The sequence below is a fragment of the Passer montanus genome, unplaced genomic scaffold (assembly GCF_014805655.1).
Source record: "Passer montanus isolate IOZ18808 unplaced genomic scaffold, ASM1480565v1 scaffold112, whole genome shotgun sequence".
NCBI classification, from domain to species: Eukaryota; Metazoa; Chordata; class Aves; order Passeriformes; family Passeridae; genus Passer; species Passer montanus.
This window is the reverse complement of record NW_024357836.1, coordinates 1,366,165-1,382,481: the sequence shown is the minus strand read 5'-3', so window position 1 is coordinate 1,382,481 and position 16,317 is coordinate 1,366,165. Positions and strand designations below refer to the sequence as shown.

Below are 16,317 nucleotides of genomic sequence, written 5' to 3'. Positions count from 1 at the left end.
AGAGGTGTCCGGTCTGTCCCCTCCCCACGCTCCGTGGAGGGCCTGGAGCCGCGGCAGAGCCGGGACCCCGGCAGGGGCTGAGACCCCCCCCGGTGGGCTGATTAAAGAACAGCGAGTCGGGATCCCGGGAGCGGGATCCGAAACGAGGGGTGGGGGCTGGCAGAGAACGGAGACCGTGGGGCAAGGAGCGGGACCCCCGCGGGAGCAGGTGCGGGTACCGCCGGGGCAGGGGCCGTGGCCGTTGCCGGGGCCGTTGCCGGGGCCAGACCGGTCCCTGCCCCCGCCAGGCTCCACCCCGGGCGGTGCGGGATAAAACTTCGGGCACCTCCCCGGCAGCTCCGCGTCAGGGCTGCGCTCGGACCGGCTGCAGCGCTCGGGAGGTGACACCGCACCCTCCACCGCCTCCCCCCGGGACGTTTCTGGGGTCTCTCTCCCTCTTCCTGCCACCGGAGGCAGCTGAGCTCCCGCCGCGCCGGGATCCGCGGGGCCGTGCTCGGTGAGTAGAGCCGCGCCGGGCTGCCGGGGGCCCGGGTCGGGCTGCGGGGGGGATCCCGAACCGGGACCGCGATCTCTCGGTTGCTTTCCCCGGACCGGGAGGGGTGGCTCCACTTCCCCGGGGCTCCCGAGGGGACGCACGGCAGAGCCCCTCTCCGGTTGTTCGGGAGCTCTGCTCACCCTCAGAGACCCTCCGTGTCCTCGGTCACCTGGAGCTTTGCCCGCCTCGGGGGAACGGCGGCGGGATCGGTTCTCCTCGCCCCAGCTGTCGGAACCCCGGTGCTCCCGCCGCGTCCCGGGGAGCGGCTCCTCGCTCCCACGACCCGGGGTGGGGTGGGGGGGGTCTCCTCGGGCACGGGCTCTCCATCCCAGTGGGCGAGCAGCGCCTCCGGGGCGCACCGCGGCCGGGCCCGGTCGCTCGGTGAGGACCACCCGGTGTCTCGGTAAGGGCTCCCGGCGCGCCGCCGGTGCGGCCCCCGCGGCCCCCCCCGGGCGCAGGAGGCGCAGCGGGGCCGGCAGAGGGCGCCCGCGCTTTGCTGACTCATAGCCCCCCCCCCGGTTCGGGAGCCGGGACGGGGCCCCGGGGCTGCGGGGCGTCCGTTCCACTCCCCGGGAGCCGCCAGGCTTGCTGGGGCCTCAGGGGTGGAGGTTCCAGCTGCGGGACTGGGGGGGGGGGTAAGAGCGTGCCGGGGGGTACAGGGGGCTCAACCCCTCACCGGGACAGTTCCCCGTAGCTGTAACGGCGTCACCGGGAGGGTGACCGGGCGGGTGCGTGCGACCGGGCGGGTGTGACCGGCCGCGGGTGACTCTGCGTGTCCCCCCCGCCCTTTCCGCCTCTGTGTCCCGGCGTCACTCGGCTCCGGGGGCTCCATCTCCCGCCCGGCCCCGCGGGCAGTCACCTCCCGCCGCGGCCTCCTCCGGTGCGGGGGCCGCTCACCGCCCCCGCCGCGGCGCTCCGGGGCTGGCGCCCGCTTGTGTCCCGCGTCCACCCCTCCGTGGCGGCCGGGTCTCGCACACCAACCCCACCGGCTCCCGGGCGAGGGGCAGCGCTGGCGGACCCCCGAGCCCCCCGCTCCCCTTTGTTGTGCGCCGGGATTATGAATGGCTCCAGGCGCGGCGCGAGGGCGCGCGGGGGGGCGGGGCCTCCGCGGCCGCGTGGGCGGGAGGAATCCGGCCGGACCGCCCCGCCCCGCCGGGGCCACGTGGGGAAGCAGCGCCCGCCTCCCATTGGCCGCCAGCGCGGATGTCTGGGCGCTCGGCGAGCCCCCATTGGGCCGCGGCCGCCGGAGGAGCCGGAGTGAATGAGGGCGAGGCCCCGCCCCGCGGGACGTTGCTACATTGTAACTTCCCTCCCCCCCGGTGCTCCCACGGCAGCGCGAGCGGCGGCCGGTTCGGCGGGTCCGGCCCAGAGAAGGGGGAGCGAGGCGGCCTCCCCGCCCCTCGCCGCGGCCTCGGGCCTCACCCCGCCCCCAGACACCCCGCACCGCGAGCGCAGAGCGGCGGCGAGGAGAAAGAAAGGAGGCGGCAGGCAGGAGCAGGCAGCGCCGCTTCCACCGCCCCCCCTTCCCGCGGCAGCCGCCGGAGCGGGGCGAGAACGGGAGATTTTCTATTTTTTTTTTATTTTTTTATATATACATATATATTTTATTTTCTCCGCCTGAGCCGCGGAGGGCACGGCCGGTGCAGCCCTGCTTGGGGACCCCGCTCCTCGCCGCCCCCCCGCCTCCTCCCGGCCCCCGCCCGCGGCCTCAGCGCGTAGCCGGAGCTCCCGTGGGTCCCGCCGGGCGTGCGGCGGAGCGGGCCCGGCTCCCTCCTTTGTCCGATCCCCCCGACACCGAGCGCCGCTGCCCCCGCAGGTCGGCGGATGGACCCGCAGCCCGGCGCCAGGAGCTGCAGCCGCGGGGCTCCCGCCTGCGAGGTGGGGCCACCCGAGCCCCCCATGAACCTCTACATCCACACCACCACCGGCACCCGCTATGAGCTCTCGGTGCCCGCCGAGGAGACGGTGGAGGGGCTGAAGCGGCGGCTGTCCCAGCGCCTCAAGGTGCCCAAGGAGCGTCTGGCGCTGCTGCACAAAGAGAGGTACGGCACGGCTCGGTACGGGGGGGCTCGGCGCGGGGTCCCCAGCCCTCGGCAGCGGGGTTGGGCGCGGGGGCGGCCCCCTCGCACCGGGCTCGGCACCGCACAAAGGCTCCCGCCCCCTCCCCCTTCCGCTCAGCCCCGGCGGCGGCGCGGCCCGGCCCCCCCACCCCCGAGCCCCCAGCGCCGGGGGCGGCGGGGGAGCCTTTGTCTGCCGGGGGCCCGGGCCGAGGGGCTGCGCACCCCCTGCGTGGAGCGGGGCCCGCGTGGGGTCGGGCCGGGAGTAACTTGGAGAGTCTTTCCCGGATCAGGGAGGAACGGGAGGGGACACGCGGGGACACCACATCCATCTGCCGGCAGCCGCGGGGTTGAGGGAGCATGTTCCCAGTGCTGCCTCCCCCACCTACGCTGGTCCCAACTTCTCCCTAACCGCCCCCCACAGTGGGCAGGTTTCCTGTGCCACGAACCCTGTGCTCCCAGCCCCCTCCCCGCAGCTCAGCTCCTCTCTGGCCCTTCAGCCCTGCCCCGTGCCCAGGACAGGGGTGCCCCATACCCCGGAGGGCAGCTGAGTGGCGGGGTGCCAGGGTTCCCTCCTGCCTGGGAAGGCTGGGAATTCCTTGAGGGAGGGGTGCTTGGGGGGCTGTTGGTCCCCTGGGAGCAGCCAGACTTGCAGCTGGTGTCCCCCTCTCGTGTGTCCCCCCTGGGGGAGCTGCCCGACCTGCACTGACCCTGCTTTTGGCATCTCCTCCCACAGCCGCCTCAGCTCTGGCAAGCTGCAGGACCTGGGGGTCGTGGAAGGCAGCAAGCTGACGCTGGTGCCCACCGTGGAGGCCGGCTTGATGGTGAGTGGCCTTTTCCTGCTGCTCCCTGCATCCCTCCCACTCGTCCCTGTCTATTATTAAAGCCCCGGGCAAGGATGAGGATGTGATGTGCTGGCAGCCCCGCGGCTCTGCTGCCCCAGCTCTTGCTGAGGAGGCAGCGCTGGGTTGGGCACGGCAGCAGGTTTAGTATTTCACTCCTTTCTCAGGGCTTGTGTAGAAATAGTGGAAGTGACATGTCATCCCTCCCTCCTGCTGCGGACGCCCCCTCCTTTGCTGCATTTGTAACGTTAATCCCCCCCCCTCCTCCTTTTTTTTCCAGTCCCAGGCGTCCAGGCCAGAACAGTCGGTGATGCAAGCTCTGGAAAGCTTAACTGAAACTCAGGTGAGGGGCTGGATGCCGGGGCAGGATGGAGACAAAGGCAGAGGGCGGGTGGGTGGGGGGAGGAAGGACAGCTGCGGCCTCGCTTTGCTTCCCCTCCCAAAAGCTTTGGCGTTGGTGCCTCGCTGAGGTTTCACCTCCAGCAGGGCTGGGAGTGCTGAGGGTGGTGCCCGGGGCGGGCACCGTCACCCAGAGCAGCGCCGGGCTCGGGGAGGTCCCACGCCGGCAGCCCAAACAAGCCGGGAGCCGGGGAGGTGAAGTGACTCAGCCAAGGTCACGCCGCAGGTTGGAGGCAGAGCCGGGCGGCTCAGGGCCCTGCCCGGGGGTGTGGGGCTGCAGCCCCCCCCAGTGCCCACCCTGGGGTGCAGGGATCGGCTGCCATCTGCCCCACAGCTGTGATGGATGTAAAGGAGGCTGGCAGGACCACGCTGGGGCTGCAGAGCCCGGCTTCCCCCCCAGCACCCACACGGGTGTTCCCTTTCCTCGGAGCCGTCCTTGGGGGTGCAGATGGGCCGTGCTGGGGCGTTCTGACCCCTCCTTGTCCCCTGCTCGGTGGCCTTGTGCTGGGGGCCAAGTGGGCGGCGGTGGGGCCGCGGTTGGATTGCTGTGGAGTTTTGGAGGGGGCGGGGGGCTCCTCGCTGCTGGGGGGTCTCGGCTGCGGGGGGGAAGCGTTCCCAGGGTGGGAGAGCCGTGGGTGAGCCGTGGGTGCGCGCGCAGCCGCCAGCTCCTGCCGCCAAGGTGGAATTTACCCCCAGCCGTGCAGGCCCCGCTCCTTTGTTTTCCGTCTCTGTTACTGCTGTGAAACTCTTTCCTTCCTTTTTTTCTGGCCCGTGCTGCAGCTTTGGTTTTTTGAAGGGTTGGGTTTTGGAGAGTTTTTATAACCCGCCTGGCTGAATCCTGGGAAGGGGCTGAGCCCCGTGCGGTGCCAGGGCTCAGAGAAGGGGCTGCTGGGGCACTGCTGTGCCCCCCCCGGGGGATGTGGCAAGGGCCAGGCTGCCCTGCCTGCAGGGACCCGCAGTGCCCTTGGTTGCCCGGGGTGACCTTGACTTTTGGGAGCTGCTTTAACCCCATGTGGGGGCTGGGGGGGTAAGCTTGGACTGGAGCCCTCGTGGATCCCCAGTGCCAGGCGCTGCTGGGGTCCCACGGAGGGGTTGCAAGGTGCTGCCCACCCCGGCTGGGCTGCAGAGCTGCGGGAGGGGGCTGCTTCTGGCAGGTCACAGTGCTCCTCCTGCCCTCAGGGCTGCAGACATTTCTGATGGGGCTGCGCAGCTCTGCTCTGCCGTGGGGCAGCGAGGTGGGGTGCACTGGGGAGCCAGGAGCCTGTGGAGCTCAGGGTGCCCCCCCAGCCCGAGCAGAGGAGGGTGGGTGGGTGGGTGGGCTACGGTCTGGCAGCGGCTGCGGGAAGCGGCTCCGCACCTCCCTGCCCACCGCAGGTTCCTCCGGTTGGTGATTCAGGAAGCCAGGGCTGAGCAGGAGGAACCGCCAGCACCTGGGGGGCGGCGGGGGGGGGCAGGAAACCACTCCTCCCATTCATGCTTTGCTGGGCTCTGCCTGCGTCACGCAGCCTCCGGAGCACGGGCAGAGCTGAGCCGCTTCCTCTGGGGGTGGTAAGGGGGGGCCGGGGCGCTGCCACCCCCTCCCCAGCCTGTGGGGAAGTGACTGCCGGGCACGGGGGCTTCCTGGAAATGCTCCTGCACTTCCTTCCTCCCCGCACGGCTGCCCCCGCTTTCCAGGGATGGCAGGTCCCACCGCCGGCTCTTCCTTCCCCCATCCCTCTGCCCGGGAGCGCTGAGGGGGAGGAACAGAGGAGGGGGATGACACATCCTGCTCTTCCAGGGCTGGGGGAGCGCGGCCAGGGGGCTCTGTCCCTCTGCCCCCCCCCCCCGGGCACAGACAAAGCCCTGGGCACCAGCACAGCTGCCTGGATAGGGGGGACCCAGCTGGAGACCCTGCAGGGGCTTGGGGGGGCATTTCCTGCTCCCCCTCCTCATCCTCGCCCTGGCCTTGCCTTTGCCATCTGGATCTCCTCGGACGCTTTCCTTGTGCCTGTTTGGGGGTGCTGCCCTCCCCACCGGGGCAGGGGCTCCTGGGGGGCTGCTCCCCCTCTCTGCCAGCCCGGAGCTGGGGGCCCGGGGGTGCGTGGGGCCGGGGTGACGCGGGGCCAGGCGTCGGAGCGAGGCGGGAATGCGGCGTTCTCTGAGTCATCGGCGCTTCTGAGAAGCAGCTGGGAGACACTTGCCCCATCCCCGCGGGCCCCGAGCCCGGCGCGGTGCAGCTGAGCCCCCCAGGGCTCGGCAGAGCCCCAGGGGACCCCTGAGTGCGGGACTTTGGGGGGGCTCAGCGGCTCCAGCCCCCTCGGCGAGGCCGTCCCGGCCCCCGCGGCGGAGCCGGCTGGGAGGGACGGGGTCCTCCCGGCGTGGGCGGCCGAGCGGGCGGCTGGGTGGGACGTGTTTGCATTGGAGCGGGCTGGTTTCGCCGGGGGGGGAGGCTGGCAGCGGCGTGGGGGCGGGTGCTGGGAGCCCCGGGGCTGGGGCGCCGCGGGGACCGGGACGGCTCCGTGCCAGGGCTCAGCCCCGGGGGTGCAGCGGGGAGGGGAAGGGGGCGTGGGACCCCCGAGCGTGGGGATGGAGGGGCGTTCTTGGTGCTGCTGGGGAGTGTCGGCAGCGCAGGCCGGGCCGGGTTGGGGTGCTCTGGTTTGTCCTGGCGCTGGCGAGGGGTCAGGCAGGGCAGGGGTGACTCAGAGGGAGCGGGAGGCGGCCGCGGGGCCGGGCTGACGTCAAGGGGCCCCGGGGAGGTGCACGGGGCTCCCCCGGGCACACCTGGGTGCAGAGCCCGGCCTGGGGAGGGCGGCAGGGCTGGGATGGGGCTGTGAAAGAGCCCAGAGGGAGCAGGACCCAGCTGGGACCCCTTCCCACGCTTTGGTGAATGGTGCTTGGACCTGGTGTGTGAAATGCACCCCCTACAGTGGCTCAGAGAGCAGCAGCAGGGCTGGGCTGGCCCCGCAGCCCTGGGGGACTCCATGCAGGGACCACAGCTGGGATGGGACCAAGCAGTGAGGATGGGGATGCCAGCCTGGCGTTAGGCCATCCAGGCTGCTCTGGGAAGGGAAACTGAGGCAGGACGGGGTCTGGGGCGATGCTTTCCCACGTCCAGCAGCTCCGTGCGCGCACACGCGTGTGCACACGTGTGCCCATGTGCGTACCCGCCGTCCCCTGCCGCCCCCTTGCCCCGTAACCTCGGTGTCCAGAGCTGCAGCGTCTCCTTCCCGCCCACCCCTTCCTCTGCAGCCTCCGCCTGACACGCTCGGGGCTTTGCTGCTGGTATTTTTAAAGCTGCTTTTCCCACGGCTTCTCAGAACCGGCCTCCGCGGCAGCGGGGCGTGGGGGGGCCCGGGGGGGGCCCTGCTCTGCAGTGCTGGGGACAGGGGGTGCCTGGGGACCCCTGGAGGGCTGCACCCCTAAAGTGCCATGGGATGTGGGTGGGTGATATCAGGAGCTGCATGCCCTGGAGTGGTGAGGGGGGTGCAGGGTGGAAGGGGGGGTGTTGTCCCCATTAACCCGTCTGGGCTGGCAGGGGTGAGGGGCACAGCCCCCCTGCAGCACACGTGAGGCCGAGGGGGGGCTCACGGTGGCTCATGGCTGTCCCAGCCCCCCCTAGAACGTGGGGCAGAGCTTGGGGGGGCTCCCCTGTTGCCTGGCACAGCTGCCAAGTGATTTATGCGAGGCTGAGGGGTGTGAGCTGGGGGGTGGCAGGTGTTGGGCATTGGGGGGCCCCCCACAGCTGCAGCCTGGGGAGGGTCAGGCCCTGGCTGTTGTCTCCACGCTGCAGCTGCTCCATCACCTGCCGGAGCTGGAGCCTCGGGGCCGGGCAGGGCCTGGCCCCCACCCCCAGCTGCCCTGAGGGGGGGAGGAGGGCAGGTGGGCTGCGCCAGCTGAGTCACAATGGTGGGCCCGGCATGTCCTCACCTGCCCCCTCCCCTCCTCCCTGTGCCAGCAGGGGCACCCCCTCGAGCTGGCGAGGGGGCACACCCCTCCTGCTGGCCGGAGCAGCAGCGCTGGCCCTTGGCCGAGCGTGTGGCTCTGGGCAGTCCCTGCCCGTCCCTGCCCGCCGGGATCAGCGCCGGGGAGGGCGGCCAGGCAGGCACGGCCACTCAGTGCTGGGGAATAAAGGGCAGGAAGGGCAGAAGGAAGAAAAATACCCCCCAGCACCATCAGCTGACGGAGCTGGCACCAGGCTGGGGTCGCGTGGGGACGGCAGCTGGGCTCGTCTGCCAGCCTGGCAAGGGCTGCAGGAGGGGGTCACCCCTTCTCTGCCCCATGACCCATCCCTATGGCCAAAAGAAACCCGTAGGGGCAACCACCATCCCCTGCTCAGCACCAGGGGGACAACCACCACCCCACTGCTGGTGCCACGGCTGATGAGGATCCCTTCTCTCTCACTCTCTCCCCAGGTCAACGATTTCTTGTCGGGCCGGTCCCCGCTGACCCTGGCCCTGCGTGTGGGTGACCACATGATGTTCGTGCAGCTGCAGCTGGCGGCTCAGCAGAGCACCGGGCAGCTCCAGCACCGACACCTCATCGCCAGCCGCGGCGAGGCGGGGGCCGGCGCCAGCCCCCACTGCCGGACGCTGCACGGCGCCGGCGGCTCAGGCTTCGCCCGCATCCCCGTGGTGCCCTCGTGCCAGCAGAGCCCGGCCCCCAGCCCTACGCCCCCTGCGCCGGCCCCCCCCATGTACTGTAACGCCCCTCACGCCGCTCCTGTCACCGCCGGCATGTTCCGGTCACACGGGGCCAGCACGCAGACGGTGAACAGCAGCGTGGTCTCCTCCTGCTCAGAGGTGAGTCTGGGGGTGTTCTTGGGCTTTTGGGAAAGGGGGGTGAAGCTGTGACTTTCCCAGGTCGTGCCTGGCCCTTCCTCAGTTTCCTCATGTGTGGAAATGGGTTGTTCCCAGTCTGGTCTCCAGAATGTCCCCAGGTCCCAGGGAGGGGCTCAAGGACAGGGTGTAACCCAAGCTCTTACCCTGCCTGTCCTCACACCTTGCCTGTCCCCATGGGTGGGCAGGAGTGCTGCTGTTTCTTCCCTTTCCCCCTCGCACAGCACAGCAGGGTGGGGGCCCTGTCGGGACCCCCAGGGTGGATCCTTGCACGCCAGGAGAGCTAGGACTGGTGCCTGCTGCACCTCCCTGTCTGGGCTCTCCCGACCTGGCTTTTTGCGGGGTGGCAGGTCAGGAGCAGGGCTGTGTGCCCCACCAGACCCCTCCCCGAGGCTGATGGCGTTTCTCCCCTCGCAGGTGGACTGTGGCTCCCGCAGCAGCAGCTCCCCGGGCAGCAGTCCGGCCCCCTCGGCCCGATCCCGCAAGCCCGGGGCGGTCATCGAGAGCTTTGTCAACCACGCGCCTGGGGTCTTCTCAGGGACCTTCTCCGGTACGCCCTGCTGAGCTGCTGGGGGCTCTGGGGGGATGTTGGGGGCAATGGGGCTGTGGATCTGGGGGGGCTGCTTGTCTCACAGCCACCTCTTCCCCTCCTCCAGGCACTTTGCACCCCAACTGCCAGGACAGCAGCGGGCGGCCGCGGCGGGACATCGGCACCATCCTGCAGATCCTCAACGACCTCCTCAGCGCCACGAGACACTACCAGGGCATGCCCCAGTCCCTGACACAGCTCCGCTGCCAGACGCAGTTCTCCTCCTCCTCCTCCTCTTCCTCCTCCTCGCCGCCTGCCTCTCCAGACCTCGCCACCAAAACTACCTCAGAGCCGCTGCCGGCGGCCGCCGCCCCCTCCCTGCACCCCGTCGTCCAGTGCCAAAGCCAGATCCGGATGTGCAAGCCCAGTGGTGAGTCTGGCTGCCCCCGAGTCCAGAGGGGTTGGGGTTTGAGGTTGGTGCCTCTTGGGGGTCCCTGCTCCGTGGCTGGGATGAGCAGAGAGGGATTGGGAACTGGATGATTGGCAGGTGTCAGTCGGGAGGGTCGCATGTTCAGGGACAATCAGCACCCCTGGGGGCTCAGGGAGGTCCCCCCACCCACCCTGCGTTGTCACCTCTGCCAAACCCTGTGGGGACAAAGCATCCCTGTGTGGGTGGGGGTGTGGGGGAGTGGCAGGTGGCTGCGGTGTCCGTGCTGCCCCAGGAGCTCAGGGCCTGTCCCTGCTGTGTGGGCAGAGGTTTTGGGGTCATGACTCTGGCTCCTTCTTTCCAAACCCATCTCCCCAGACTGGGGGTGAAGGTGGGCCTGGTTGGAGCATGGCAGTGGCTCCTCCAGCATTTTTGGGTGCACACCTGTGAGCCCTGGGGCAGGAAGGTGTCGCAGGCACCCGTACCAGACCCCCTGTGATTTGCTTAGAGCAAAGAAGTGAAACCACCAGTGCTGGCTCAGCCCCCTCAGGGTTTGTTCTTCCTTCCCTCCTAGCCAGGGGTGGTCCAGATCCCCACAGGGGGTGGCTCCATGCTGGCTCCAGCCCCTGCTGCTGTGACCGGGTCTTCCAGGGCCGCCCCCAGCTCTGTTCTGGGCCAAAAACCCTCCCCATCCACCCAGGGAGATAGAGGGGGTGCTGTGGTGGGAGCCCTGCACCCCAAAAACGAGCTGTAGGCCTCTGGGGGTCAGCCTGGTGCTGTGGTGGGCACCCTGTTCATGGGCTATCCAAGGGTCTGTGCCATGGGGGGCTCCGTGATACCCCCAAATGTGGGTTAGGCCACCCTCCCATAACCACCTCACCCTTTTACTTCTGGAAGGCATCTTCTCTAGGGGTGTCCATGTGCCATTGGGGGTATGTGTCCATGTGCTGGGGCTGCGTCCCCCCAGCCATGCATGGATCAGGGAACCCCACCATGACCCATCCTTGTCCAATTCAGGGGACCCCCTGCCTGTTACAGGGACGTCCCCATGTCCGTGCCACGCGGGGCTGCCTGGGGGCTGCTGTGGCACTGCCCGGCAGCCCCCCGTGACCCCCTCTCCCCTTTTCCCTTGCAGGGGACCGGCTGCGGCAGACGGAGAACCGGGCGACACGCTGCAAGGTGGAGCGGCTGCAGCTGCTGCTGCAGCAGAAGCGGCTGCGGCGGAAGGCGCGGCGGGACGCCAGGGCCCCGTACCACTGGGTGCCCAACCGCAAGGCCGGCCGCACCAACAGCAACAGCAGCGTCTCCAGCGAGGGCAGCCTGGACCTGGACTTCGAGGACTCGGTCTGGAAGCCGGAGGTCAAGGCCGAGATGAAATCCGAGTTTGTCGTAGCATAGAGAGCCAGGGGACTGTGCCGGGGGGTCCCACTGGCCGGCCCCGCGTCGTGGGGCTCCTCGGGATTTGCCGTCTCCCGCCACCGGGCGCGTTGGGCCGACCTGTGTGCTGGGGGAGCCCCCCATCCCCCTGCTCCGCTGGGTTTGGGGCGATGGGGACGAGCAGCAGGAGCCGCCCCCTCCTCGCAGCCTCCCCAGCTCGGGGGCCTGGGGTGCATCGAAGCTGCTGCTTTGCTGTGAAGAGGGGCACAGCTCCGGCCCCACCTTGTGCCACCCCAGCCCGGTGCAGGCAGGAGGAGATGAAGTCTCTCTCGGAGGTGCTGGAGCCCCCCCCCGATTTGGGGGCCGTTTGTTTTCCTTCCCTTCTATATGTAGCATTGCTCGGCTGTGGGGCTGGGCCCCCCCGGGGGGACACGTGTGCCTGGGCCCCACCGCCGCAGCCTGGGGAGGGGGGACGGGGGTGGGGGGGCTTTGTTTTTTGGGGGGTGTTAATTTTGTTTGGGGAGGGAGAAGCCCAGGCGCCTTCCCTCCGCGGCCGAGCCCAACTTCCGAGTCCCTGGACTCCTTCCCACCCACCGCTTGGGTGGTTGGATTTTTTTCTTTTTTAACTTAAAAAAAAAAAAAAAGAAGAAAAAAAAAAGAAAAAAAACCCTGAATAAATAACCCCAAACTCGGTCCCGGCTGCAGGGCCGGTATTTATAGACATTAATGACCCGACTGAGCCAATACTGACATAGTCTTCATAGGCCGTAGGATCCTTTTTCTTGTCCGACTTGGATTTTTTTCCGTCAGGATCTGTGCAAATAGAGCCCCCACGTGATGTGTTTTTTGTCTGTAAAAGTCTTTTTTTTTTTTTTTTTTTTTTTTTTTGTGTGTGTGTTTTGGGGAAAGGGGGGCGGGGGGGGAAGAGCAAGGCTTTTTCGGTCTTTAATATTTTATTTTTTATTTTTGAAATAAATTTGGGCAGTCTGGATGCAATTGTGTCTGGTTTCGGTGTGGGGAGACAGGAGAGGAGGAAGGAGGGGAGTCATGGCCCATCCTCCCTGGCAGGGGAACAGGGCTGGGGTCTCCTTGAGGTGTTTCCAGCACTCTCTGGATGCCAGACCCCAACCTGTGGGTGCTCATCCAGCTCGGTGCTCCCAGTCTCGTCCCAGTGGCCACTGCCCCGAGGAGCTGGGCCGGTTGCACCAGCCGGGCTGGCCGTGAGTGCCAGCTCCCTGCCAGCTCCCACCCTCCCTCCTGCGTCACGGCGGGGTGGCTGCGGGCCGGGGCGGGGGGTTGGTGGCCATGACTGTGGCCGTGCCTCAGTTTCCCCGCCTGAACTTGCCCCGGGGAAGGTGATGGGGTGGGGTGGCCCTGGGGATGTGTGTCAGCACCATCTCACCCATGCTACCCTCTTCCTGCAGCCCCCAGCATCCCTGGGAGGAAGCTGGGGGCTGGGGGTGTTGGTTGCTGTGGGGGGACACTGTGGGCTGGGACACCCCCAGAGCTGCGCTGTGACACCAATCCAGTGACCCTGTCACCTCCAGGTGACACCTGGGGCGGGGTGAATCCTGACTGGGCGCTGAGCTGTGGAGCTGTGATGTGGGGAGGGGGCAGGAGTGGCTGCCCATGTCCCCCTCTGCCATGTCCCAGCCTTGTCCCTGCACCCTGGGGTTGGTGACAGAGAACAACCCAGAGCTCCATGGGACCCTCACAGACACGATGGGAAGCGAGTGGCTCTTCCCATGGGGAACCCCCGGGGGGCCCAGTGTGGGCTGGGGAGGGGGCTTGGCCGGACCCTGAGCTCCCAGGAGCAGCCGAGCAGCGGAGGCAGCCGGGAGGGAACGGAAGCAGCTCAGGTTCCTGCGGTGACTCGTGCCGCAGCGGGCACCCTGCGCCCCGCTTTGACGTCATTTCGGGTAGAGCAGACCTCGGGCTCCCCCCCCTGCAGCCCCTGCTCCCCCCCTACACCCCCAGCCCGTGCCAAATTTGGCAACGGGAAGAGCCGCCGACCGCGGCAGGAGCAACGCGGCGGCCTTGTAAGGCAATGGCTGCCGGGAGGGCACGCGGGGGACACGCACACACACGCGTGTGCACGCGGGGACCAGCGCCAGCAGCCGCGCACGGCGGGGACACACAAACAGGGTGCTCCCCTGGCAGCCCCCAGTCCGTCCCTGGGGCTCAGCTCAGGGTTTGGGGGAGCGGGGGAGCTGTGGGGTGTGAGCTGGGACAGGCCTGGCCCCGAAACTGTGGCATGGCTTCATGGCACAGGACGGGCACCCGCAGGAGGTGACTGTGGCACAGAGAGACAAGCCAGGGCACAGGGCACTGTGCCACGCCACAGGGTGACATCACCGTGCCCAGGGCCCCCAGATGCTGCTGATAACGGGGGTCGCTGGCGGTGGGCGAGGCTGGGCAGAGCCCTCACTGCCCAGCCCAGGTGCTGGCATAGCTCACACCCCCTGCACCCCACGCTGGCTCCTCTCCCACTGCCCCCAGCCCTGCCCAGCTGCCAGCCCTGTGCTCACCCCAGTGCTCCCAGTATGGAGCAATCCACAGCACCGGCGTCGTGCCTGCGGTGTGGGGGCAGCGTGGGTGTCACCTGGCAGGTGTGTCCACGCACCCACAGCCAGCGGGTGGGGACAGCTGGACCGGGTGCCCCCCTTGTCCCTCTGCCCAGCCCTTGCCGCAGAGGGTGTGCCAGGAAACACCCACAGCTGCCGCGGCTCCCAGGGCTCCCGGCACGCCCGTGGGCTCTGCACACACCCACGGTGCCGGCCGTGCCGCGGCCCCGCGGTGCCGGGCACACCCCGGCACAGGCATGCGTGGGGCTGCACGCCAAGCCTTGCACGCCCAGCCCTTGCACACCCGCCCGCTGCGCCCTGCACCCCAAAAACCCACCCGGCCTCCCCACAGCGCCTGCCCGCACCCCCAGCCTGCAAACACGCATGTGAACCCCGTGTGTGCCCGTGAACCCCACGGTGGTGGCTGTGCCTCGTGTGCCCACCCCGTGCCCCCACGGCCGTGGGACCCCCGTGGCCGCCTCCAGCCCCCTCATGGAGTGGGGTACATTCCACAGCCCCCCTGGAATCCCTGCGGCTGCACCCGGCGCTGGCTGCGGGCGAGAGACGGGGCTGGCGCGGCGGTGCCAGACGCCGGGTGGGCGACGTGCTGCCGCGTGTCCCTGGCACGAGCTGGGAACACGGCGTCTGCCGCAGCGGGGTCCCGGCTGGGGGCGAGCCCGGGCCCCCGCCTGGGGCTGCAGACGGTGCCCCCACCACCCGGCTGTGGGGCACCCGCCAAGGCTGGGGCACCCATGGGTGCCCTCTGGGTGTCCCTGAGGGTGCAGAGCCCCCCGAAGGGCTGAGCCCCCTCAGCAGGCCCCGGTGCTGCTGTGGGGCCGGGCTGTGGGCAGGCAGTCCTGCTGTGGGGTGCAGGGGAGGCCGCGGGGGGGGGGCGGGAGCTGCCGGCGCAGGGATGGATCCTGGAATTAAAAACATTCCAGGAACTGACTTTGAACCAGATAAAATAACAAGCGCCGTGAGGAATGTCTCACCCCGCCCACCAGCCGCGGCCCCACGGTGCTCCCCACAGCCTCCCACTGCCCCACACGTGTCCACGGGCCCTTGCACACGCGTGTGCACGCACAGCTCGCAGCCAATGTGCACGCGTGTGCAGCATCCCCCGGCTGCGGGGCCAGCCCCGGCGTGCCCAGGCTGCTGGGGGTTCTGGGGGTCTCCGGGGGGGGCTGCAGCACGCCTGGGCTGGGCCCTGGGGATGCACACCCGGCCGGTGTGCAGTGCATGGGCACACGCGTGGAACACAGCTGGACACGTGTGGCTGCTGTGTGCACGGCACCCCTCCTGCCCTGGCCCCGACCCCGGCCCCCTCCAGCCCATCGTGGGGCAGAGGGTCCCCCCGTGTCCTCGCCAAGGCCGGGGCCTCCCCGGCTCGCCCAGCCTGGCCGGCAGCCGCGGAGCCCGGCGTGCACGGGCGGTGACATCACGGGGGCGGCGGGCCCGGGGCGCGGTGCCAGCCCCCGCCCACCGGGGCCGGGGTCGCAGCGGGGCCGGAGCAGCAGCGGGAGCTGCGCTGGGAACCGGCACTGGTGGCACTGCTCGTCCCAGCCTGGCTGCCTGCCCTTGACAACAACAAAGACCCCAAATCTCCCTTTTCCACCCCGTTTGGAGAACCCCCCAAAAGCATCTCTCAGCTGAGGTGTTTGGGGAGGGGGCACCGGCTTAGCTCCCCCATTTGCATGCACAGGGGATGGTGCTTAAATGGCCCCGGTGACACTGGCGTGGTTGAGGGGTAACCCCTGTGTGACCCTGGCCCCACAGCCAGTGCCGTGGGGGTCCCGTGGGGGTCTCGTCCCCACACCGTGGCCCCGGGCCGTGGGGCTGATGGGGACACGGGGGCCAGAGGGCACGGCCGGTGCGTCACCGTGTTTACCAGGACCTCGAGGAGCTCTCGTGACGTCCGTGCTGGTCCTGCCAGCCCAGGCCCTGCCAGGTGGCACAGTGCCACCACCGCCACGCTACCCTCCGGCCACCGCTCAGATTTTTGGGGCTGGCACGAGGCCACCTGGCCCCCGGTGGCACGGGGGGCACGGAGAGGGCTGTCCCCCCCTCACAAAGCACCGTGCCAGCGGCAGATGGGGCGTGCGTGGGGCTATTTATAGCAGCGGGACCCACAGGTAGCGACGGTGCGTCAGCGCGGTGACGCAGCCCCGGCGACGCTCGGCCGCACGCCCCCACAACCGGCTCCCAGAGCCCCCCCTCGAGCCCCCCGAGGAACGGGGGGGGGGTCCCCACGTGCGCTGGTGGCAGCTGGAGGATGCTCAGCCCTCGGCTGCGCTGTGCTGGGGGAGGTTGAGAGGGGCACGTGCCCGCACCGCCCCCAAATTTGTATGTGTGTACATGTGTGTGCATGTGTGTGTGCACATGGGCGCTGAGAGTGGATGCTGTGTCTCTGCGTGTCCCCAGCTGCGTGTGTCACCGCGTGTGCCCTCTCCTGTGTCCCCCCTGTGCACGCAGCGCTGCGTTGATCTGTACCTGTACCTGTATCTGTGTGCCTGTGCCCTTGCACACGCGTGTTTCACCGTGCCTTCTGCTCCGTGCACACGCTGCGCGTGTGTGTGGCCGTGGCGTGTCTCTGCGTGTGCGCGTGGCCGCGGTGGCCGGGGGTGACTCAGCCCCCAGGCAGCCCAGGAATGCCCCCTCCCCACCCTCTCCCCGCCCCTGGCCTGTGCTGGGAACGGACTGTCCTGGGGGACGGTGACACCCAGGGCTGACCCAGACCCTGCTGGGAAGATGAGGCGGTGCCCCCCCGCCCCGC

The 16,317-nt window shown here is 69.3% G+C and overlaps 1 protein-coding gene across 1 annotated transcript; it reads left to right on the top strand.

Annotated features, from left to right (window-relative positions):
• Positions 1-356: 356 nt before the first annotated feature.
• Positions 357-11,638, top strand: MIDN (midnolin). Its single transcript, XM_039695594.1, has 8 exons — positions 357-496; positions 2,352-2,577; positions 3,329-3,416; positions 3,715-3,777; positions 8,225-8,611; positions 9,065-9,197; positions 9,304-9,606; positions 10,739-11,638. The coding sequence occupies exons 2-8, from the start codon at positions 2,360-2,362 to the stop codon at positions 10,999-11,001; spliced, it is 1,455 nt and encodes a 484-aa protein (XP_039551528.1). The 5' UTR covers positions 357-496; positions 2,352-2,359; the 3' UTR covers positions 11,002-11,638.
• The last annotated feature ends 4,679 nt before the right edge of the window (positions 11,639-16,317 follow it).